Consider the following 23,991-nt stretch of genomic DNA (forward strand, 5'->3'; position numbering starts at 1 on the left):
ACCCATACTGTGACAACACATTTGCATCAAGATAAACCATAGCCATTCTCTTTGTTTTCTTTCAGTCAGTCAATCAATCAATGGTATTGAGCGCTTAACTATGTATAGAGCACTGTACTAAGTGCTTGGGAAAGTACAATAAAGCAGAATTAGTGGACACGTTCCCTGCTCATAACAAGCTTTCCATATAGGGAAGTAATTATTTTACAGGCACTGAATTAAGTCTACAGGATGGACTCAGAGTATAGGAAATTGTCATAAAGGTGACACACAAAGAATACTATATATCGGCAGAATCTAGGACTTCCTTCAATCTTAGTTCCTTGCATTTACTAGTAGGAGGGAGTGACAGCGCGGGGAACATATTCAACATCTTAAATGACACTTAAAAGCCACAGCAGATGCCTAAAAGTCATTTTGAAAAATCTTCTGATATATGTATAATAGCCAAATGGAGTTAGCGTGGCACTAAAATTTTAATAAAACTGCCTTCTTGTTGCCAAGTGGTATTGCAGACTATTTTCGGGTTTACTGCCTCTCTAACAATACTTTCTTGTGACGCTTTGTGTGGCAAAAAGCTGCCCGACATCTTAAATCATGCCTCTCTTCAGGAAAGGATGGACAATAGTTTGATCCTAGGAGTGCAGGCCAGTGGCTTCAGCTGGAGAAACAGGAAGGGGCAATGGGAAAAGAAGGTGGATTAGGAAGCTGATGGAATACTAGATTTAGTTATTCAGCGTTGATTGTCTGAGAGAGTCTTGCAACCATGTGGATGAGTGATTAGCAGAAAACTGCACTTGGCAAGAGAATTAACGTGACAAACTGCACTGAAAAGCACATTCAACACAGGAATCTTTGACAGCAACCCCAATCTGCCCAGTCTGGAGGATTTTCCAGAGTTTCAAAGATCATTTGTTGCAACCCTTTAGAGGTGTGCAAAGCATTATTTAAGGGGTTTTGAAATATGTTTTCCAGCATCTCTGAGCCTCTAGAGTGCTCATTCTTCCTATTAGATAGGAAAACTCATATTTTTTTTATAGACAAATGAGTCTCTGTGCACAGGCCACGTATAAGAGAAAAACTGCTTTGGGGAGAAAAGCACCCAACAGCAAATATTTGAAGGTGCTTCTGCATGTAACAGTTTGAAATGTTTTTCATTGTGACTGTCTGTCTCTGTAGCTGTATTGTACTTTCCAAGTGCTTAGTACAGTGCTCTGCACACAATAAGTGCTCAATAAATAAGACTGAATGAATGAAAGAAATGTGTAGCTACTCTTCACTTTTAAATTATCTGTTGAATATTTGTAAAGTATCAAAGCAAATAGAAACACTGATGTTCTATTTAATTATTTTTTTGGGGGGTATGTACTTAAACAGTATTTTTTTCTAGATTCCTGGGCCTAAGAAGTGAAAGAAAAAGATGATTTTCTTTTTCCTCAAGTCTTTTAAATGAAGCAGGGGCAGTTTTTCAGGAGTAAAGGGATTGGCCTGTCTGTTACTTGGAGCAAGTATAGAACAGAACAAGCTTTGTTTTTGAATGGTGTTTGGGGGGAAATACACTTTCCATAATGGTGACAACCAAAATGGTTTAACGACAATTTAACTGTCGAGGTTCCAGGTTCCAGAAAGGTTCCAGAAAGGAAGGTACCAACCAAAGAGGCAAGAATAACGTGCACATTTTCACACTGTCCCATTGAGTAAAGTCCTATTTAGGATTTCATCTCTGAAATATGGTTGTTTTACATCATCCAGAAAGCTGCTCTTTGAACACTGAAACAAGAGTCACACTTGATTTTTAATTTTTACAAATGTAATCTGTGTTGGCCTGGGTGCCAGTTAAGGTGATTTCATAATTTGTGAAATGATTTAAACCTGCTTCTAAACAGGAGCCATTTCTGATAAGAAAATAGTTGACCAGTCATTCTAGACTGCAACAGGGTCTCCCTTTACCCTTCGATCATGGAATACTGAAATTTAGACAGACCACTGAGATGACGGTCTGCTGTGGTCACCCCTAGTTTCTGCACTGAACACAAGGTTTCGTCTTTTGAAACTAAATGAACACTTCTGTTACATTTGTCCGTCTAATCCTGGCTCCTCTACTTGTCTGCTGTGTCACCCTGGGCAAGTCACTTAACTCCTCTGTGCCTCAATTACCTCATCTGTAAAATAGGGATTAAATCCTTCTCCCTCCAATTTAGACTGTGAGCCTATGTAGGACAGGGACCATATCCACCCTGATTATCTTGTATCTACCTCAGCACTTAGAACAATCCTAGAACCATAGTAAGTACTTAACAAATGCCATAGGATGAAAACAGACAAACCAAAAAGCAGGATTTGGGAAGAGAGAATTGGGATCCATTTCTCTAATCTGAATGTATTAGAAGGACCTCAAGCCACCTGCTGTAACAGTGTGTTGATGGGAGTAGCCTTCCCGTTCTTTTTCTATTTTGTATATTCAGCTGACAAAGTAATGTTCACCAAAAGGGCTAAGCTGAAAGTCAAATCAGAAAGATTCCGCCTTGTTTCCTACCTCCTTTACTTAGACAGAAGGCTAACCTAAAACTTAACCCTTTTCCTCCAAATCGCAGCTCTAGAATTCATAAATAGCCTGGCAGTCATCATGATAAATCACTGTTATTATTTGTGATTTAAACCCCAGACTCTTTCCCTAACTACATATTATGCAGTGTATTAGTATGGTAATAGGGTTTTTTTTTCCAAGAAAAATTTTCTTTCTTAAACTTCTAAGCTGAGCAAAGTGAGTGCCTCTGGAGGTTTTTATTTGGCTCTTGTATTATAACTACCATTTATTCCTACTAATTTCTGATTCGCTGGTTGCTATCCCTTTTATTTCCTTTGAACTTTGCATTCCCAAAGTATTTTGTTGTCTCAAGGGAGGACGTAATCCCCTCTGGTCCTGGGCTATCCTCTGTCATCTGGCAGATCTCAGTCCACCTCCTTCAACCTGCCTTCCCCATTAATTCTCAGCATCCCAAGTCATATAAACCCATCAGCCAAATCTGGTGCTCTTGTACCTATTTATAGGATACTCATTCTCAGGTATACAAGTTTATTCAGGTGTACATTATAATGCATACTTTGATTATATTCTTTGTAAATACTTTTATATCTCTCTTGCCCCTCAGAGCATGAGCTCTTTGTGGACAGGGAAGATGTCAACTGCTTATCTTTTTCTTTCCAAGTGCTTAGTACAGTGCAGTGCAGCCACTACAGAACTACTACTACTAGCAGTGTAGGCTACCCATTAACCACATTTCTGTGGGTCAGATACTGAGTCCAGATGACCCATCCTTTGCTATTGTCTCTGGACTTGAGGCAGGGTCAAGCCAAAAACCCTCCAGCTTCTATTTGGAGTCCAGAGCTGTTCACTGGTATCCCATCTGACCCAGGGGTAGAGACCAGGGCAACTCTCTGTTGCATAAAATATTTAGAAATTCAAAACTGATTTGATAGCCTATGTTTTTGATGGTATAGAGTGCACTCTAATTGGCTCATTCAAGTGTTAGTAACCGTTTGGCGGGGGGTGGGGGGGGCGACCCATTTATGTTTTCTGTAATACTCTGGAATTTTCTATGAAAAATGGGTTTAAAAGGAAACCTAAGGGTTCTGTGTGTGGCTTGTCCACAAGACTAACAGTGTCAGAGCTCTAACAGCTGTTCTATCACTCGTGTGGGTTTTGTTGTCTTGGGAAAGAGATGGTGGAGGAAGGGTTTTGGCTAATCAATCAGTGGGATTTGTTGAGAGCTTACAGTACTAGCGCTTGGGAGAGTAAGTACAACATAGTTTATCAACACGGTCCCTGTAAACCAGGAATCTAGACTGTGAGCCCACTGTTGGGTAGGGACCGTCTCTATATGTTGCCAACTTGTACTTCCCAAGTGCTTAGTACAGTGCTCTACACACAGTAAGCGCTCAATAAATTGATTGAATCCCAGGGTTCCCTAAGAGTGCAGAAGAGATGAGAGGATCTTCTGTCTCATGCCCTGTTATTGCAAACTCTGTGGTCGAGTTTTGCACAGGTGGAGATGTGGGGCCCCACAAACTCTACACCCTGCCCAAACCCAGCCCATGCTCAGTTCCAGGGTTGGCCTGGCTCAATGTGGCACTACCCACTTTAGGGAGGAGGAACAAATGAGAAGAAGCCAGGGCTCACTTCCTGAGACTCTGCCATGGGATCCAGATTGCTCCACAGATCTAGAGTCCGCAAAGGAAGCTCCACTCTCTCTAGCATTCCCCAGAATGCTTTCCAGCTTGGCACTTGCAGTACCATGATCCCAGTGGGCAATGGGCAGCCATCTGAGCCCCATCCCCAGGCTATCCTTCTCCCACATGGAGCTTTACTGCACAGGTTCATACATAGCTTTCTTGGAAGCCAGATGAACTATCTGTAATTTCAGGATCTAAAAATAAGGATCACCCAACAAATAGCAACAGTAGGGTTGCCATTTCCTTGTGTTGAATCTCTCAGAAATATCCTCAGAGTGTTTTCAATTTAGTGATCAGGGATTTAGTAGTTCTCATCAACAAGGATGTTGTAGCTAAACCACTCCTCCACCAGAACAAAACATAAAATCATCTGCAAATAGAAGCCTTGGGTGAAGATTATGTCAAGGCTGAAATATTGCTTAGAAATAAAAATCCTTCAATTTCCAAGAGTGATGTGACGCTCTGTGACAGGTCATATTAGTTTTGGTGAAAACAAAATGATATAATTCATCCTGACAGATTCCCTCCCCTTCTGCCCCCATGAGTCAGGATATTCTGAAAGGTGCAGTTTCCAAAATTCTTAATTCCTTTCTTAAAATAAGTTCTGGGCAAGTGCCCAAACAACGAAACCTAGTTTCCTGTGAAGCCATGTTTCTACTGTTCTGACATCTATTCTTAGGGACCCAATGGGATCACACCAGAACTGCTTCAGTCAGGCCAAAAATGGAGGAGGCTGGCCAAGGGAAGACGATATTAGGAGCTGGGACTTCCATGGAGACCTCGGGATCTGTGAGGCAGAGAGGAGACCACCAAGATATCTCCTTTGGTTTCGCTCCGAGGCCTGAAGGTGGGATCTCTGGGGGTTCTTGGCTGCAAGAAGAGGGGCCAGGCTGAGGCTAGGAGCCAGGTCAGGGAATTCGTTGGACTACTGGACTGCAGCTTGGACCAACTAACTGGCAGCCTCTCTTCTGCCCTGGCTCTAACCTCCACAGCAGCTGCTGTTAATGCTTCGGGGCTAAGGCAGCCTCGGCAACGTCCATGTGGGGGACCAGTGTGGAGTGGGGGTAGGACTGTAAAGACATTCTAAGGAGGATGACAGGGTCTCTCCTAAAGCCTGAGCCCCTCCAAGGCCTTAATCCAAACCTAGAAGTGAGGACAGTCTGTGCCCTCACACTAGACTAGCCCTGAGCCTTTATGGAACTAGAGTCTCTTCTGCTTAGCAAAGTTGAAAACAGGTGCTTCACTTTCCCAATCTTGGCCCACTAGATGGGAAACTCTTCCACCAGACGGTAAACTCTTGAGGTCAGGGATCGTATCTGCTGACACTATTATATTGCACTCTCGCAGGGGCTTAGTCCAGTGCTCTGCGCACAGTCAGTGCTCAGTAAATACCATTGATTCATGCTGTTCTTCCTATGTTCTCACCCACAACAATAAAACCATCTTCTTATTCAAGAACATTCAATAATATTTTAACAATAGTTCAACACCATCAGAGGAAGATTTTAAGTGGGAATACATGAATTGCCTCCATCATTTAATAATCTAAATTTAATAGGGACCTTTGATGCTTGTAAATCTGACAGATTAAACCTGTCACTAAAAGCAAGACCCAGGAGAAAACATCTTATTTAAAATTCCTCTCACTAGATCTGCCAATCACAATACAACTTGCACACTAAACATACAAAGCTTCCGGTTTCTAATTTCACAATCAAAATCCGGGAATAATTTGGAGGGTTTTAACCTGCAGGCTTGGAAATAGAGTTTGACCCCTTCAAGTCTTGGAATTCCTATTTTTTAGATCAACCAACAGAAAACACTTGGGAGGACTATTGCTTTGGCAGATTCCACAGCTGGTCCATGTGATATCTAACCATGATGTATTCGTAATTTCCCCCATTTTCAAAGACCTTCTGAAATTACATCTCCAGGATGCCTTCGTGGATTAATCTCTCGGCTCCCCAGTTTATATCTTCCTAGGCACTTAATTATTCGCAACACCCATTACTGTTATACAAATCTTGTGTACTTATATACTTCCTATCTGTAATTTATTCTAGTATCTCTCCCACTAGATTTTAAAATCTCTGAGGGTACAGATCATATCTATTGATTCTTTGGTATACATCATCCAGCTTCATAAAATAGGGCTGTGCACACAGCAGGTACTCAATAAATGCTATTGATGGTACAGGCAGTGTCGAGCCCTGCTGCGTATGCCTGAATTGTTCTTCTAGCAGGAACTTCAGCACACATCTAAATGAGAAGATACTGAGAACACTGCATCTCAGAAAGGAAACAGATTAGCACTGATTCTCAAGGGTTCGGGGGCATGTGACATTTCATTCCAAAAAGCCAGAGCCAACTGTATGGGGTGACATTGATCTGGCTCAATTTGCCCAGCAGGATTAGGTTTTTAAGTGGAAGAAATTCTGATTGTCAGCTTGGATCGCATGGCTACAGTGGAATAAATGTTCGACAGGTGAGAACTCTCTCTCTTCAGCCTCTGGAGAGCCATCCCCCTCTTCTGGCAAAGGAACAGCAAGCAGCATTAGCTATGCCCAACTGCGAGCATTTCTGTGCTGGTTTCAGAACCGTTGATAAAGATCCATTTGGTAAGGCCGACTTTTCCACCCACAGCAGAGTTCTGTCTAGTTTTTCTTGGACCAAACTACACTGCTATGGAATGGGAAAAAAAAACCCAACCCCAAACCTCCATCCTCTATGGAATAAAAAGATTGCTGCTTGTAGAATAATCAGACCACCCTGGACCACACTAGTCCTTGCTCAGATATCTACAGCAATCATATGCACAGTAAAATAACCCCACTTCTATCCTGAATCGGTTAATGGGATTTATTGAGTGTTTACCATGTGCGAAACAAAGCGCTAAGAGCATGGGAAAGTACGATACAACAGAATCGTAGGTGCAGTCCTTGCCACAAGGAGCTTACATTCTCAGCATCCTTGTGTTTAACTCTTTTGAATAGCCAAGAGGATGAGCTGAATGGAAGCTACAGGAAAAACTGGTTTGTGTGGTGTCTATCACACAAATGATCATGATCATGATGATCATCATAATGATGGCCCAAACCATCAAAAGTCTGAGGGTCAACCTACAACCTTGATCTCTCTCCGCAGTTCTTTGACACTGAGTCCCATCAAGGCCCCTACCATACTATTAGAGGGCAACTGGACTGCTACTGTACCACTGCCGAGCTGAGAATCTTCACCCACAGCTGCTATTGGACAGTTTTTATTGAACACTTACTGTGTGCAGAACGCTATATGAGGCACTTGGGTTGAATAAAATAGAGTTTGTAGACACCATCCCTGACCTCAAAGAGCTTACATTCTAACCTCTTTCCAAGAAGTTCAACTTCAAACCATTCAGGGAAACAGAGAAAGAGGAAGACAGGTCTAGGAAACTGCATTTTACTCTAGAAAATGCCCCAAATGTGTATTTTTGGAATAACTCAGGAATGCTGCGTTTCTTCTGCCAAAGCATGTGAAAGCATGAGACAACCATTTAAATAATTCAAAGGTTGGTATTTTGTTTGAATTACTAGACAGCCAGTCCACCTCTCCCTTCTGCTTTGGCTGGGAGTGAAAAAAATATTTGAAATAACCTAGAGCACATTAAGGCAACCTGCAAAAAGGGAGGAGGAAGGATAACTAATGTTACATGAGAGACTTGTAACTGAAGATCAATTTAAAAAACCATTTCTCCCCACGTTAAATATTTTAGTCCTGTCAATTGGCTCATAGAAGAGTTTCTTTTCTTTTTTTTTTTTTTAAAGAAGTAATCAACCTGCAACCTGGCCCTGGAGTGGGTTTTTTTTTTTTTAAAAAAAAAGGAATTAAAATAATACTTCTGTGTACATGTCTAAATATAAATTTAAATGCTTTATCCTCACCAGTTCTTATGGTGTAAGGAAACTGCACGTTTCTAGACATTTTGGCATTTTGACTCAGTGATTAAATTGCGGCATTCTGAGCCACCGCTTGAAGGTGCATTAACAATTACCCGCTGGTCTTCAGACGGAACATGACAATGGTAGATTCTTGACATCACAGAGGCACAATTTAAACACTTGCTATGAGTCACCCTCACTTAGTTTAAAGTGTTGTTTCTCAGGAGTAAACAGGTACATTTGGAAACATTAAAAAAAATTATTTGCTATTCATCTGTCTACAAATGGAATATAATGTGCTGTGCTTCTGTCACTAAATATAGCACTTCAGGTGGCTAGTGCCATAATGTTCGGCTGCTATAGTTTGGATGAAAAACAGCCTGCATGGAAAGGTTTACATAATGATGATCCAAAGTAAGAGCATGCCAATGCGGGCCTAATCCTGTGGTGATAATTGTGAGGTAATTGTACAGTCTCTTTGTCATGCATCTCCCCAGTGGTATCATTAAGAGCATGTAACCTACCCAAAAGAGGCTATGCGTAATAAGTGAGATTATGGTATATTATCGTGCAATTAGCTTTACCCAGTCACCTACCTGTAGAACTTAATCTCATTGATAACTAAATGATTTTGCAGGGACTGGAGATTTGTTTTAAAAGCTGAGTAAGGCCATTCTAAACCAAAGTACAGTTATGATTCAATAATCCTAGTAAAACTACCCATGTCTATTCGTGTAGTGGTGGAGAAACTTTATCAGTCCTTGAAATTCAATCAATAGAATTCATTGAGCATTTACCATGTGCAAAGAACACGGCACTTACTATGTGCAGAGCACTTCACTAAGCACTTGGGAGAGTACAGTACAACAGAATTAGCAGAAACCTTGTTTTTTCACCATTTGATTAAGTGCTTACTATGTGCCAAGCATTATGTTAAGTGCTGAGGTAGATACAAGTTCTGACACAGTCTCTGTCCCATGTGGGGCTCACAGTCCACGAGGCAATGGGCATTTTAATATCCCTTCTACTCTCTGCTAGTCATACCCAGTCAAGATGAAGACAGTTTCCCAGTTGGTAATGGTCCAAAGTGGTTTTTACATAGGTCTGAGGATATTAAGGGGCAGATCTCTAATCAGGAATCCTTTATTGGATTAACAACCTGCTCTCCTTAGGTCCCAAATACAAATATCCCCTGTTCCCCAGAGAACAGGGGAACATGTTCTCTGTTCCACATGGACACAAAAACGTCCTCACTTCCCTGCCCTTTCCCTTACTTATCTGGCTTACAACTTCATCTCCTCTGAGACTTCACAAATCTAAACTGACCGACTCCTGCTTCCCTTCTTAACCCCAAAGCTCCCTATTATCCACTCAAATATAGCTTGGGGTTAGCAACTCCACCAGAAGCCTCTTACTGACTGATGTTACTTTCACCTGGCTTACTCTTTGTGGGGAGGAGAGAAAGTTTCTACCACAAACTTTCAGAAATAACTTGTGGAGGGGAGAACCTTTCATCGTTAGTCTAAGCACAATGGCTGTTCCTTTGCATAGTCTTTTTCCAGCCATCATCGACAGTGCAGACATGCACGCAATGTCTTCCCCTACCCCATATCTCCCCTTAAACAAATGATTATAAGCCTATCTAATTAAACTGCTGTTGAGTTGAAAACAAGCGGTTACCAATTTCTGCTGTCAAGAAATGTGGAGCTTTGGGATTTTTTTTTCTTCAAGCAGGGTGGTGGTTTACTCTTTGTAGACTCTTAGGTATTCAGTATCAACATAAAAGAAGCAGAGGAGAGCAAACACTTGGGCTAAAGGAAGAAGGTTTTTTTTACTGCTACACCAAAGCACTCCCTTTGGGACAGCATAATTGGGGAATTCTGCCCTCTGCCTCACTGCCAATCTCGGACTCAATCTGGGAACTTTAGTCATAGAAAAAAAAAAAAAGATCGGTGAAATTGCATTGTCATAGTAGTATGCAAGGAAGAATGACACTTTACTTGTAAGTACAGCCAGTGGGGAGAAAATGACAGAAATGCCCAGACTGGTATAAACTAACTCAAGCATGATGCATGGCTGACTCATACTGAAAATAGATGGACCCATCATTACATTTTCCAGAAAAAAGCATTCATCTGAATGAAATACCTTGGCCATTTTTCCCCCTTTGAAAAGACCCACATTAAAGATCCTGTTCTATAATTTACATCGATTCTCTCGTTATATGCAGTCAAATCCAATGTTTATTTTAGGAACCAAATTTTCTCCTGGGACAGAATTAGATTTGAAGCCCTTAAAAGTAGCTCGCACATAACCCTGGACAAAATTTGACCAAGACTAATCTTGGAATCCAATTAAAATAGTAATGAAAACGAAAGGTGGAGGGGCCAGTTCAGCTCTGCACTACATGTACAAGGAGTACCGGGATCAGCAGTTCCTTTGTCCACCTGGGCATTCCAGTGGTGGCTTAGCCAATTCTGAACAGTTAATCATCGTTCATTTCCTAAATTGTTGACTGGGAGACCAAAATGCCTCAGAGATCAAAGAAGTAACATCCTTGAATGGATCAGATTCTGATTAGATGCCTGTTTTAACTCAGTTGATTTAGATGCCTTAGAGACCTGAATGAATTTAATCCACGGGGGAAATGGGCAATGAGCCATTCTTCAGGTTCAGCCTGATTTCAAGTTTGTTTTCACTGACTTCACAAGAAGGCCAGACATATTTTTTAAAGATAGTTATCCCTCCCCAAGAAACAATACTTGGCCCTATCTCTCCGGAGCAAACCTATGTAGCAACTTAGTGTGAAGCTTCCCTTTCTACCACGTGGGCAGAATCAGTATTTTGGAATCATTTCTTACCTGCCTCATCTCTGAGTCCCTGGGAACCTCAATGTCAGTAAATCATCCTGAGTAACAGTCGAAATGTATCCCAACCCCTCATTCCACTACCACACTTAAGGGGCTAAAGGCAGCTCCCTCAGTCCAGACAGATGCCAGTGGAGTAGAGGAGCAGAGGGCTTATTGGGCGGTCACTAATAACTGTCAATAGGTTGGGCCCTAGGGCCAATTAGGAGGGTCAAATGAGGATACAAGACCCTCAAAGGGCACGGGAGACCTCAACCTAAAGCTGAACTTTCAGCCCCTCCTTGTTGACAGAAAATACAAGTCACAAATCCCCCTAACATCAGTTGCTGACCGAAGTTTGCTGACCGAAGTTCTCCTAATTTACTGACAGGCAGCATTTCAAGTTTTTCCATTCCCAAGCCCTGTCCCATCACACTGCTGCAATCCTGGGTGGTTTGGGGGGATTTAGAGAGCTTCTCCACCGGTGATAGCTGGCACACAGATCAGTTAGCTCTGGGAAATATTTGCAATGGGCCATTAAATCGGGCAGTGTCAGAAATAGCAATTGACTAACATTTGGGAAGCAGTGTGGCCTAATGAAAAGAGCATGGTTTTGGGAGTCAGGAGTCGTGGGTTCTAATCCCAGCTCCACTACTTGTCTGCTGTATGACCTTGTACAAGTGACTTAACTTTTCTGTGCCTCAGTTACCTCATCCACAAAATGAGTATTAAATCCTCCTCCCTCTGTTGTGGGAGAGGGACTGTGTCTAATCTGATGATCTTGTATTTACATCAGCACTTAGCATGTAGTAAGACCTCAACAAGAACAATTAAAAAAAAATGGAGGGGGGCGAGGGGAAATGCACTGCCATTCACCAAACAAAATCTTGGTCTGTGGCTCTGGTTCTCATCCGTAGACTATTTATATTAATGTCTGCTTTCCCCTGTAAGGGCAGGGATTGTGTCTGCTAATTCTGTTGTATTGAACTCTCTCAAGGGCTTAGTACAGTGCTCTGCACATAGTAAGCGCTCAATAAATATGATTGAATGAATGAATGCGCATAGTAAGTGCTCAATAAATTCTACTGATTGATGCCTTTCTGTCATCCAGTAAAACTTTGAGACAACATTTTCTTAGGCTCTAAAAGTAAGGCTACTCTCAGATCTATACGTTAACAGTAAATATTTTCAACCAATGTCACAATGCATTTACAAAACAGTGTGCTTTCTGGGTAGTAGTTCCCCCCAACTTTTCCTCAAAATAGAAATGAGAGCTGCACTTTGAATTGAAATCCCAAAACTGGACTTAGAAGAGAATTTCTCGGTGCCAGAGAGACTTGCCTGCTTTCACTCTGTTTTGCTGCTTTGAAAGGGACTCAACAAATAAGATCAGGTATCCATTTCCTGCCAGCCACACTCCAGTACTAAGAAAACTTGGGCTCATAAAAGCCTAGTTGAACATCTTTGAACCCCTTTTCTTCCAGAGACTGACATTTCTGATAGCATGCTTTCAAATGGGGTGGAAATCATGATAGCGCTTCTGTTATTTCTCTGAAAAAATTATCATGCTCTCTAATAAACCTCACTGTTGGGATGAAATTTTTTTAAGTGGCTGAATATTGAAAAGAAACACAATGTACTCACGTTTTTATTCTATTTACCATCCCACTTTAGGATTCTCCTGACTGAAAATGCATTTCTGTCCAGGTCTTATAAGTGATGAACTCTTAGATGGACTTTTTAAATGATATTTGTTAAGCGCTCACTATGTGCCAGACACTATACTAAGTGCTGGGGTAGATACAAGCTAATCAGGTTGCACACAGTCCATGTCCCACATGGGGCTGTGAGCCCACTGGTGGGTAGGGACTGTCTCTATATATTGCCAACTTGTACTTCGCAAGCGCTTAGTACAGTGCTCTGCACACAGTAAGCGCTCAATAAATACGATTGATGATGATGATGATTTTACAGATGAGGGTGCTTCTCCCTCTGAGGCCTGGGCTCTACCCACTAGGACTCACACTTTGAACATGGATATCCCTGAAAATTAGCAATTAGTGATGGCTTTTGTCTGATTTCCCTCCACTGCTTTGTTCTCTGTGGGACAGTGAGTTCAATCACAATCAGTGTGGGGTGCACTGGTACACTGATCAGTGGCGCCAAAGGAGTAAAAACTTGTTTTTCCCCATTTCTAATGTTAATGCCTCCAAATTGACTTTCCCCATCTGGGGACCATGCTCCAATCTCAGATCTAATTTACTGCCCACTTCCACCCCAACTTTTTCCCATCAATATGCTTTTCCTTTAACTGAATATCTCAGCTTTAAAATCTTTTTCAGAGATCCAACACAAGAACATGGGTGTCCCCATTTATTTCAAACTGAGAATTCAGTTCGGTGGTTGATTGGCCGTTCCCCTGCACTGATAATGAATGTGTTAAACTGAACCATCTCCACAGCCCCTCTTTGCCATAGTTATTGTCTTGATTTATCATCCCATTACCAATACCCAAGTTCTGGTTGGAAATGCTGCATTTTGATTTTGGTTCTATTTTGAAGTGCTTCCTCAATTCAAGCACTGACTGTTCCCTGCTGCAAAAAGGAGACTACCTCAGAGCCACCCAAATAAAGTAAACCTATGCCCTTTTTACTGTTTTGTCAGTGGTCCCTTTCCCACACTAAAAATATTCATTCACTTCTCCCTAAAGAGTAACCTACCCCTCACCACGCTGAGGGTGCGAGGCGGCCGAAAGAACCGCCTAGATCATCTCGTGGTGGATGGGCTCTGAAAGTATGCTGAAAATAGCTAGCTAACATGGGCAATTGAATAATAATAATAATGATGATATTTGTTAAGTGATTACTATGTGCCAAGCACTGTTCTAAGCAATAGGGTAGATTCAAGGTAATCACGTTGTTCCACATGGGGCTCACAGTCTTAGTCCCCATTTTACAGATGAGGTAACTGAGGCACAGAGAAGTTAAGTGGCATACCCAAGGTCACACAGCAGACAAGTGGAGGAGCTGGGGTTAGAACCCATGTCCTTTGACTCCCAAGCCCAGGCTTTTTCTGCTAAGCCATGCTACTTCTTGAAGACTGCAGAGGCAGCTAACCCTGCCACTGCTAACCCTGTTAATCCTGGCACCTGTTACTAGTCCATGGTGTTAAGGCATTGCCACCATGCTGAGTTCCTCTGGCTGAATATAGATTTTGCACGTAAAATTCTTGTGTACACTTTACAGGGGGCTGCACCCCTGCCTGGCTACTTGCTGTTGCAATCTTTACCCCTTCAGAAACACAGCTGACAGAGGATGCTTGGCATTGTGCAAACCACTAGCTCTCTATTCAGTTCCTTCATGCAGGTTCTTGGCTCTGAAGTCTTCCTGACTGGGCTGAGGCCCATCCAACATTGGTACCAGGAAGCTCCATCAATCCACGTGCTGAGGGGAATCCTAATTTGTAATATTTGCCTGGCTCTTGTTATGTTCTGATTAGAGTGAAGCAATATTTCTTCTAATCAGAAAATAAATTGAAGGAAAGGCCAGTTGCTATGTGTTTGTGTGGAAGTGACTGGCTCAGTGACTGCATAGTACAGGGGTGTTTATCATTAAATGAACAAACAAACTTCCAAATAATTTATCCCAAGAAAAGTGGCAACTGTACAAATAGAGGAAATTTCTGGGGGGAGAGAGAGAAGGAGGGAAGGTTCATTTTGCATTTTACAGAGCAGCTGTGCTTCAAGTGGCATTTTCCTTTCTCAGTCAATCAGAGGGCTTGCCATGGGCAGGGCACTGTACTCAGAGCTGAGGAAAGTGCAGTATAAGAGAGTTGGTTGATGTGATCCTGGCCCATGAGGAACTTCCAGTCTAAAGTCTCAAAAATCACATTGATTTTCCAGACCACCTCTGTCAGACACCTAGGTTCTGGACGGCAGGGCTGGGGGATTCTGAATAATAATAATAATAATGATGGCATTTATTAAGCACTTACTATGTGCAAAGCACTGTTCTAAGCACTGGGGGGATACAAGGTGATCAGGTTGTCCCACGTGGGGCTCACAGTCTTAATCCCCATTTTCCAGTTGAGGTAACTGAGGCTCAGAGAAGTTAAGTGACTTGCCCAAGGTCACACAGCAGACATGTGGCAGAGCTGGGATTAGAACCCATGACCTCTGACTCCCAAGCCCGGGCTGAGGATGTGCCTATTTGCTGCACAGTTTCTGGATCCAGCCCATTATCATGGTGAAACAGCAGAACTCTGCAACACCACAAGGCAGACTGAGAAACTGTGGGGGAAATGTACATCATGCAGCCCCCAACCCCAGTCTGCTGGGCTAACTTGGATGGGAATCAAATCAATCAGTTAATGGTATTTGTTGAGCACTTACTGTATGCAGAGCACTGTACTAAGTGCTTGGGGGAGTACAATACAATTGGTAAACACCATACCTCCCTCAAGGAGCTTACAATCAGTCTGTGGGAAATGGCTCTGGGTACTCATTAAGATCAGGTTAGCCCAGTAAAGTCTCACACTTAATGTGACTCCTTCATGCTCTACACTGCCTTCTGAAAATCAGGCCAACAAACGAGCTCTGTAGAAGCACCAGCCCTGGCTGTGGCTCCTACTTAACAGAAGGAAATGGAGTTGGCTTGAGGGATGACAGGAAGTGGGGCTGAAGGGAAATTGGCTGGCAGAAACTGGGATGGGATTTTTTCAAAAAAATGATTCAACATTTTCACTTCCAAAAGGTACTTTAAATTGGTTTACATCACATTCCACTGAATCTAGGATTAAGGGGAAAAACTCACTTAATAGTTGTAGCAAAAATATACTGACACGAAACATATAAACGCAAGCTAGGAGACATATCGACTACCTAAGAAAAAACTATTTAAAGACTCCAGGGGAGAGGAATAAACCTTTTCATCTTATTTCTGGATGATGATGATGGCATTTATTAAGCGCTTACTACATGCAAAGCACTGTTCTAAGCACTGGGGAGGTTACAAGGTGATCAGGTTGTCCCACGGGGGGCTCACAGTTTATTTTACAGATGAGGTAACTGAGGCACAGAGAAGTTAAGTGACTTGCCCAAAGTCACACAGCTGACAATTGGCAGAGCTGGGATTTGAACCCATGACCTCTGACTCCAAAGCCCGGGCTCTTTCCACTGAGCCACGCTGCTTCTGAAATTAAATGACTGAAATGACATTGCCTAGAATAAAAATCACAAGAACAAACAATGATCACTGCTTACCTTAATATCATCATCCTCACTGTCAGTATAACCACAGGCATTTATGAAATCAGGAAACATTTCTGACCACCCATCACTTGTACAATTTTTGCTAATAGTTCCTGTAACACAAAAGTTAAAACTCTAGTCAAAAACCAAAATATTACCCTTGGGTCTTTGAAAATGTGTCTGCCAGCAAGGCATCTATCACGTTTGCAAAAAATAGCTTTTTGGGAGACCTCTGAGAACTGCACAAAATGGAAATGTCATTGGGTGACTGTCTCTGCAGAATGAGAAACTGATGACATGAGAAGCTACGAAGCTTCTCTTTAGTGATTCACAGCTCTTTAGCATCTCTGGTGAACAGAGGTCAGAGGCAGAAATATTAGATAAAACTCAAATTGGTCAATTTGGCTACTTGGTTAAAAAGTGTGTTGGAAATGAAGATTGGGACTTGGGGTGAAGAGGGCGATGTGGACCTTGTTGACTTTAATGATCCATACTACTATCTCTGTCCTCCATCGGCCCAAAGGATTGACTGTATTAGACTCCTTGCTTAGTGGATAATCCAAAGAGATTGATCCATATCCAGTAAGTGCTTTCAATCCAGAGAAAGCATTAACAAGGCCTTTGATGAAATTCAATAAACCATTTTATCAAAGCAGAGCTATTTATAAGGCTAATTGGCCTTTCAATCTTTTTCTGAATGTTCTTCATGTGAATTTTTCCATTTTTACTACTGCACCTTTAGTAGAGATGAAAGGTACGAGGGGAAGAGAAGCAAAAGGGGTAAGGAAAATGAGAGACAGTGGGTTTTTAACTATGAGGTGTGTGTGTGTTCACGTGCACATGAGTGCGAACAGCCTGCTCTCTGCCTCTGTACTTCCTCCCTCGCCATCACTGCTGAATCATCTGAGTTCAGCACCAGGCACAATCTGTGTGCTTAGTAAGTGTTCACTGATGTAGTGGGGATTCTTATCCCATTTACAAGACTCAGTGCATTTCTATCACAGGCCTCTCCCTATAGATTTATATGTCATCCATTAGTAACCTACGTATTTCCAGGGTGAAGCACTTGAAATCCATTTTGCACTGTTTTAAAATGCATTTAGCTGGGATTACCCATCACTGGGAAAAGTTCAGAATCTTTTACCTGTGTAGAAAGACCAACACTGAAAAACTCCCAGAGATTTCAGGTCGAATATTTGTTTTGATGAGAAACCATTAAACAAAATGCCTATAGCAGACAAAAGTTCTCATCTTCTATTAAGAGGGCTCCCCAGTGATCCACAGAACACCAGATATGGACCAGACCTGAGCCTGATGTCTCTCCACAGCCTACTTTATTCCTGTTTGTTGTGGGTGAGGGGAGGTGTGAACCTACATAAGTGGGAGTTCCAGGGCAGAGCTCTGGCTGGAGAATTCCGGGCAGCAATTCTGGAGTGCTCTTCCCCCACTTCCTGGCCCTTCTTCCCCCATTCATTCCATCATATTTATTGAGCACTTACTGTGTGCAGAGCACTGTACTAAGCACTTGGGAAGTACAAGTCGGCAACATATAGAGAAGTCCCTACCCAACAACGGGCCCCCATATCTGGATATCTGCCAGGCTGAATAATGGCAGAATAAAAATCCCCAAAATGATTTTGCTCCCCTGGAGGAACACTTTGTATAATTCTGACCTCAGATTAGAGAGGCTTTCAAGGGTGCCAATTCACTTCTAGTTTCTAAGAGAAGAATTTGGAGCCAAAGGTGGCCTACTGAATTCGAGGGGATTCAGAAAAACTTAGTTCTGAAAGAATTATCTGGGTTCCTTAGAACAGGTAATGATAAATGTCCATATTATAACGTGCTTAAACAGTCATCTCACACAGTCTGCAAAAAGCACTGGGACCTGGAGGGCTGGGCTCTTGTCTACTTCTGTCCTGTGGATTTTTTTTTTCCTGGCACTTAGTACAGTGCTTTTGCACATTAGGTGTTTAATAAATTCTATTACTACTACTCTACTAAACTCACTAGGGTTCGGGTCCCAGCTCACTAGGGTTCTGGTCCCAGGGTGACCATCTTTGGTAAGATAGAGAGGAAAATGGCAACACTGAGGTGAGATGAAGCCAGGTGAAACTGGTCCCCTTTGGGAAGGGACTCTGCTCTGCAAGATGAGTGGTAGAGGCCCCAACTTGGACATCATTTAGCCCCTCAATTTCAAGGAAGGAGGAGCTACAGCCTAGAGAATTACTACACAAGGTCTTTGGGTGGCTTCTAAGTAGAAAATTGTAAATAAATTCTTCAACTTTTCCCACCAAAAATTGTTTTCTTAGACTCTAGAGACAAGGGTGTCTCTGAGGCATATCCTTTCTCTCAGTAATTTCAATAGAATTTAATCTGGGGCAGGGGGAGGCAGGGAACTGGAAAATATTCCAAGTCATTCAAGAGAAGGGATTTGTTAAGAGGAACAGATAATGCAATTGATTCACAAAACGACTTTCAAAACCTGGGACGTTTTCCATGAAACTGTAAAACCCTGGAAGGTGGGAATCAAGATCCGCCCTTTCCTCTCCATCCATACCGCTACCCTGCTCGTTCAAGCTCTCATCCTATCCCATCTGGACTACTGCATCAGCCTTCTTTCTGATCTCCCATCCTCGTGTCTCTCCCCACTTCAATCCATACTTCATGCTGCTGCCCAGATTGTCTTTGTCCAGAAACGCTCTGGGCATGTTACTCCCCTCCTCAAAAATCTCCAGTGGCTACCAATCAATCTGCACATCAAGCAGAAACTCCTCACCCTGGGCTTCAAGGCTGTCCATCACCTCGCCCCCTCCTACCTCACCTCCCTTCTCTCCTTCTACAGCCCACCCCGCACCCTCCACTCCTCTGCCGCTAATCTCCTCACCGTGCCTCGTTCTTCACCGTGCCTCGTTCTCGCCTGTCCTGCCATCGGCCCCGGGCCTGGAATGCCCTCCCTCTGCCCATCCGCCAAGCTAGCTTTCTTCCTCCCTTCAAGGCCCTACTGAGAGCTCACCTCCTCCAGGAGGCCTTCCCAGACTGAGCCCCTTCCTTCCTCTCCCCCTCGCCCCCCTCTCCATCCCCCCATCTTACCTCCTTCCCTTCCCCACAGCACCTGTATATATGTATATATGTTTGTACATATTTATTACTCTATGTTACTTGTACATATCTATTCTATTTATTTTATTTTGTTAGTATGTTTGGTTTTGTTCTCTGTCTCCCCCTTTTAGACTGTGAGCCCACTGTTGGGTAGGGACTGTCTCTATATGTTGCCAACTTGTACTTCCCAAGCGCTTAGTACAGTGCTCTGCACACAGTAAGCGCTCAATAAATACGATTGATTTACTTCTGCAGATTTCCCTTGTGCCTGTTCTAATAGGTGCTCTGCACACAGTAGGCACTTGATCAATATGGTTGATGACGATAATGAAATAAGAATAACTTCTAGTCACTGGAAACGCCGGAAGCCTCTCACCTAAGGAGCTTTTGGAAGCTGTGGGCATCCTTATTAATTAATACCTCTGGGTGAATTCTGGCATCAACTGTTCAGTCACATCTCAATTGCAGCCTGCTCTATATTACCAGGTCTGGGTTTGTCTGCTTAATGTAGTCTTTATACAAGCTGTTATTTGAATGCTGCCTTCTATCGGACTTTCCCCATATGCCTCTCTTCTTCTCCTCCTCCTGATCTTCTGTTTAAGGGGAATGGCCTCTGTCAGAAAGCTTTGTTTTCTCCTTTGCTCTAAAAACTAACATTTATCAACTCAACTGGAAGCTACTCTGCATTTTCACTGAGCGGTGGAAGCAAGCAGAAAGAAAAATGGCCCCAAGGGAGCTCTTATTGCCTGGTCTGGAGAAAGGACCAGCTCCAGAACTGGCAGACGGGCGAGACCAGAATTTGAGACCCAACACACTGTTTTACCTGTTTTAAAGCTGTAAAAATTGCTGAAGACTTTTGGGCAGGGGACAGTGACGGTCTCGCCGATGTCGGCAGGGTGCCAGCATGTCAGGTTGTCCCAAACACCACTGCATGCTGGAAGCAGAAAGAGATAAAGGAAATAAGGGGTGGTGGCGGCGGGTGGGGGAAGTAGCTAGCAATCCACATGTGAAAGCCATTTCAGCGAATAACTGCTTGAAGGGAAAGAGCCAAAATAATCAGTTAATGTCACTTTGAAAGGCTGCACAGATGGAAAAGCCCACTAATTAGCTAATCACGTGGCAGGTCCCCTTTCTCTTGGAATGAAAATACAGCAACAGTTGCCATAAGGATGCAGCACCTGTTTTTGGTTACTCTGTTCCTACTGTTTGCGAGGGGTAAAAATATCTCAGTAATTGATGACCAATCTGATGTTTTTCTGGTAATCCTGGGATCTTAAGAGTTTCAATCAGAGTTTAGATTTTTGAGCCGGGTTTAGCCAGTTGTGAAAAGCTTGTCCTTGAAAAAAGGCAGACCCTTTGGAGAGTTGCATGAACCTGGGACGTTCCATTTAGAGAGCTGAAGCTTATATCCTGAAAGGATCTGGTTCAGTAAATGCACAGTTCCTGGGGAGCACATTGACATGAAATGAGTTTTTATTTATAATCACGACAGGCTTTGCATAGAGTTCATTGTTATCGTCATCTAACAGAGCCCTCACAGGGGGAAGGTGTTCAACAAAGCAAATGAAACAGACGTTATCAACTAAAACAGACAGCACCTATCTAGATCAATTCATAAGTGTATTCAGACATATACCTGGATTAATACAACAAAGACCATTACAACCGGGTGACCAGGTTGCCAACCAGTCAATACCTTAGGCATAGTACTGTATTGATTACTTGGGACTTAACAATAGAGGTAAAAGACACAATCCCTCCTGAGGAGCTAGCAATGTACCAAGTAAGACAGACAACTACAAAGTGACTTATAGTTAAGAGTAAAAAGAGATAAAAAAGTTAAACAAATGTTTATGCCAAGACAAGGGAAAGATGATGGATACGTGAATAAATAAGTACTTAAACAGTAGATCAAAAAGTACATATGTGCCCTGGTGGCTTGGGAAGTAAATGTTTGCATTTGAGAAGATAACGGTGTGGGGAGAAAAACCTTAAATAGTGGAAATCAATCAACTGTATGTATTGAATGCATAATGTGTGCAGAGCACCGTACTAAATGCTTGGGAGAGTACAGTACAACTGAGCTGGTAGAAACGTTCCTTGTCCACAAGGAGCTTACAGTGAGAGGGGGAAACCTCCTGGAAGAGGTAGGGTTTTAGAAGTCCTTTGACGTGGGGAGAGCTGTGGTCTGGGGTATTTAAAAGGGAAGGGAATTTTTAAAAAATCAAGAAAGTCTGGGTTTATAATTTGAGAAGCAGAAAGTGTATGTTGTTTAGGTTAACTTTCATCTCACAATTAAACTTTTGCATCTGCCTCCTCATTAACCTCCCAGCCTCACTTCACACCATTGCCCAGGATAGCCTTTCTAAAACATTTGGCTTATCGTTCCACTCTTCAAAAACAGAAAAACAAAAAGCCCTCCATTTTCCCTCCACATCAAGAAGAAAGTCATACCATCAACTTCAAGGTTTTCCTTACAGCGTCCTCCTTGCATAACCACTCTCTTTGTTTGCTATTCTCCACCTTGCCTGCTTCACTCCTCTCAAACTCTAGACAATTCCCCCCCAACTCCTGGTTCAATCCTTTTCCTTGACCCGAAACTCCCTCCCCATTCAAATCTGCTAAACCACAGTCCTCCCTATCTTCAAAGCCTTTTTTTGAAGTTTCACCCCTGGGAAACCATTCCGACCGCACTGTCGTGTCAACGCAAAACCTACTTTTAGCTCGTTAGTACTTCCATCCATCCCCAACACTTACTCTTCCAAGTGCTTAGTACAGTTCTCTGCACACAGTAAGTGTTCAATCAATACAATTCATTGATTGTATTGTTCAGAGAAGCAGCATGGCTCAGTAGAAAGAGCAAGGGCTTTGGAGTCAGAGGTCATGGGTTCAAATCCCTGCTCCACCAATTGTCAGCTGTGTGACTTTGGACAAGTCACTTAACTTCTCTGTGCCTCAGTTACCTCATCTGTAAAATGGGGATTAAGACTGTGAGCCCCCCGTGGGATAATCTGATCACCTTGTAACCTCCCCAGCGCTTAGAACAGTGCTTTGCACATAGCAACTGCTTAATAAATGCCATTATTATTATTATTATTATTATTATTATTATTGGTTGACTGAAGAGGAATCATGATTAATGGGACAGTGGGCACATTTGTGGAGGAAAAAAATGAAATTCCTTTTAACTAAGGGCAAGAGGCATCTCAGAAGTCCTAGTACCTTGTAGTTAGGCCTGCAAGCTTTTAAAATTAGATTTACTATGTCTTCCTTTTTCCCCCAGTAGCAATATTAGCAATAGTAATATCACTTCTTGAGCGCATACTTGGGGTGGTGCACTGTACTAGGCATTTGGGAAGCAAAGAATAATGAAGTGACACGTTCCCTGCCCGTAAGAAGCTCACACTATTTCAAACTGCCAAGTGAAAACATTTTCCATAGGTTTTGTCTTTTCCTTGGTAGTTTCTCATTTTCACAAATGTAGCAATTATGTAGCAAAACTATAAAACTATATAGTAATAGTAATTAAACTATACAAATAAAATCTGTAGTTCTAATTGCATCTCCATGTTAGATGATGTCCCACATTTGGATGGACAAGAATCCAGATTAAGTTAATGTGGATGTCCTAGGCCACTTCCAATTCCGCATTACAGTCCACCAGTAGAAATCAAAAAATGTAACTGACTGCACATGTTCAAAGAGAATAGATCAAACTTGAATTAGCTTATGCTGTAGCAAAACTATAAAACTATATAGTAATAGTAATTAAACTATACAAATAAAATCTGTAGTTCTAATTGCATCTCCATGTTAGATGATGTCCCACATTTGGATGGACAAGAATCCAGATTAAGTTAATGTGGATGTCCTAGGCCACTTCCAATTCCGCATTACAGTCCACCAGTAGAAATCAAAAAATGTAACTGACTGCACATGTTCAAAGAGAATAGATCAAACTTGAATTAGCTTATGCTGTGTGGCTTCTCAGCCCCATCTCTTTTCCCCAAGCATTTATATAAGCTCTAGTGACTTGAGGGTCTGATGGTGATTAATTCTGTTTACAGCTTTTAGAAGCCATTCAGCAATTAGTATCCCACTGGGCCAAAAGCATAGTCTTTAGGTTAGCCACAATCAGAAAAATTAAGCATAATAATATTTGCCTAAGGTTTCAAGTACAAGGGCCTGTCTCCCCAAAGGTGACCTTGGGGCCACATTTTGCAAAATGACATGCTACAAGGGACTTACGATGATTCCCAGAAGAGAGAACAGGTCAAGTCATTTTAACTTTGCTCATGCCTCTCAAAATCTCAATGATTTGGTTTTTAAGCAGGCATAAAATTTATCCAGCCCCCAGAGATGCTTTATTAAAATAATTATATTACTAGTTTAATTTCACATTTAGCTATATGCCTTTTGTTGACCAATGGCTAAACTCAAATTGCCACTAAGTAGTCTACTGCTGGAGGTCATCAGGAAACAAAGGCAGTGTGGAAATATAACATGTTTGGCCCAATCTCTGCTACTGGGGTGTAAATCAAACAACCTGCCCTGTTCTTCAAAGTGATATGATTCAAAATGTTTTTCTGTTTCATAGTTTACAATTTTAAGTGGCCATAAATAATTCAGCTAAAATTTCCCATGTCGG

General features: G+C 42.2%; 1 protein-coding gene across 3 annotated transcripts in view; it reads right to left on the reverse strand.

The window, feature by feature from the left end:
• The window catches only part of VIPR2 (vasoactive intestinal peptide receptor 2), an 88,096-nt gene that overhangs the window by 37,288 nt on the left and 26,817 nt on the right, over positions 1–23,991 (reverse strand). For all 3 annotated transcript variants that reach the window (XM_038755971.1, XM_038755973.1, XM_038755972.1), the window contains exons 3-4: positions 20,167–20,277; positions 16,257–16,357 (exon numbers count right to left, since the gene is read on the reverse strand). In XM_038755971.1, coding sequence (XP_038611899.1) covers positions 16,257–16,357; positions 20,167–20,277 — 212 coding nt within the window. The remainder of the gene's footprint in view (positions 1–16,256; positions 16,358–20,166; positions 20,278–23,991) is intronic.

The sequence above is a fragment of the Tachyglossus aculeatus genome, chromosome 13, assembly GCF_015852505.1.
Source record: "Tachyglossus aculeatus isolate mTacAcu1 chromosome 13, mTacAcu1.pri, whole genome shotgun sequence".
NCBI classification, from domain to species: domain Eukaryota; kingdom Metazoa; phylum Chordata; class Mammalia; order Monotremata; family Tachyglossidae; genus Tachyglossus; species Tachyglossus aculeatus.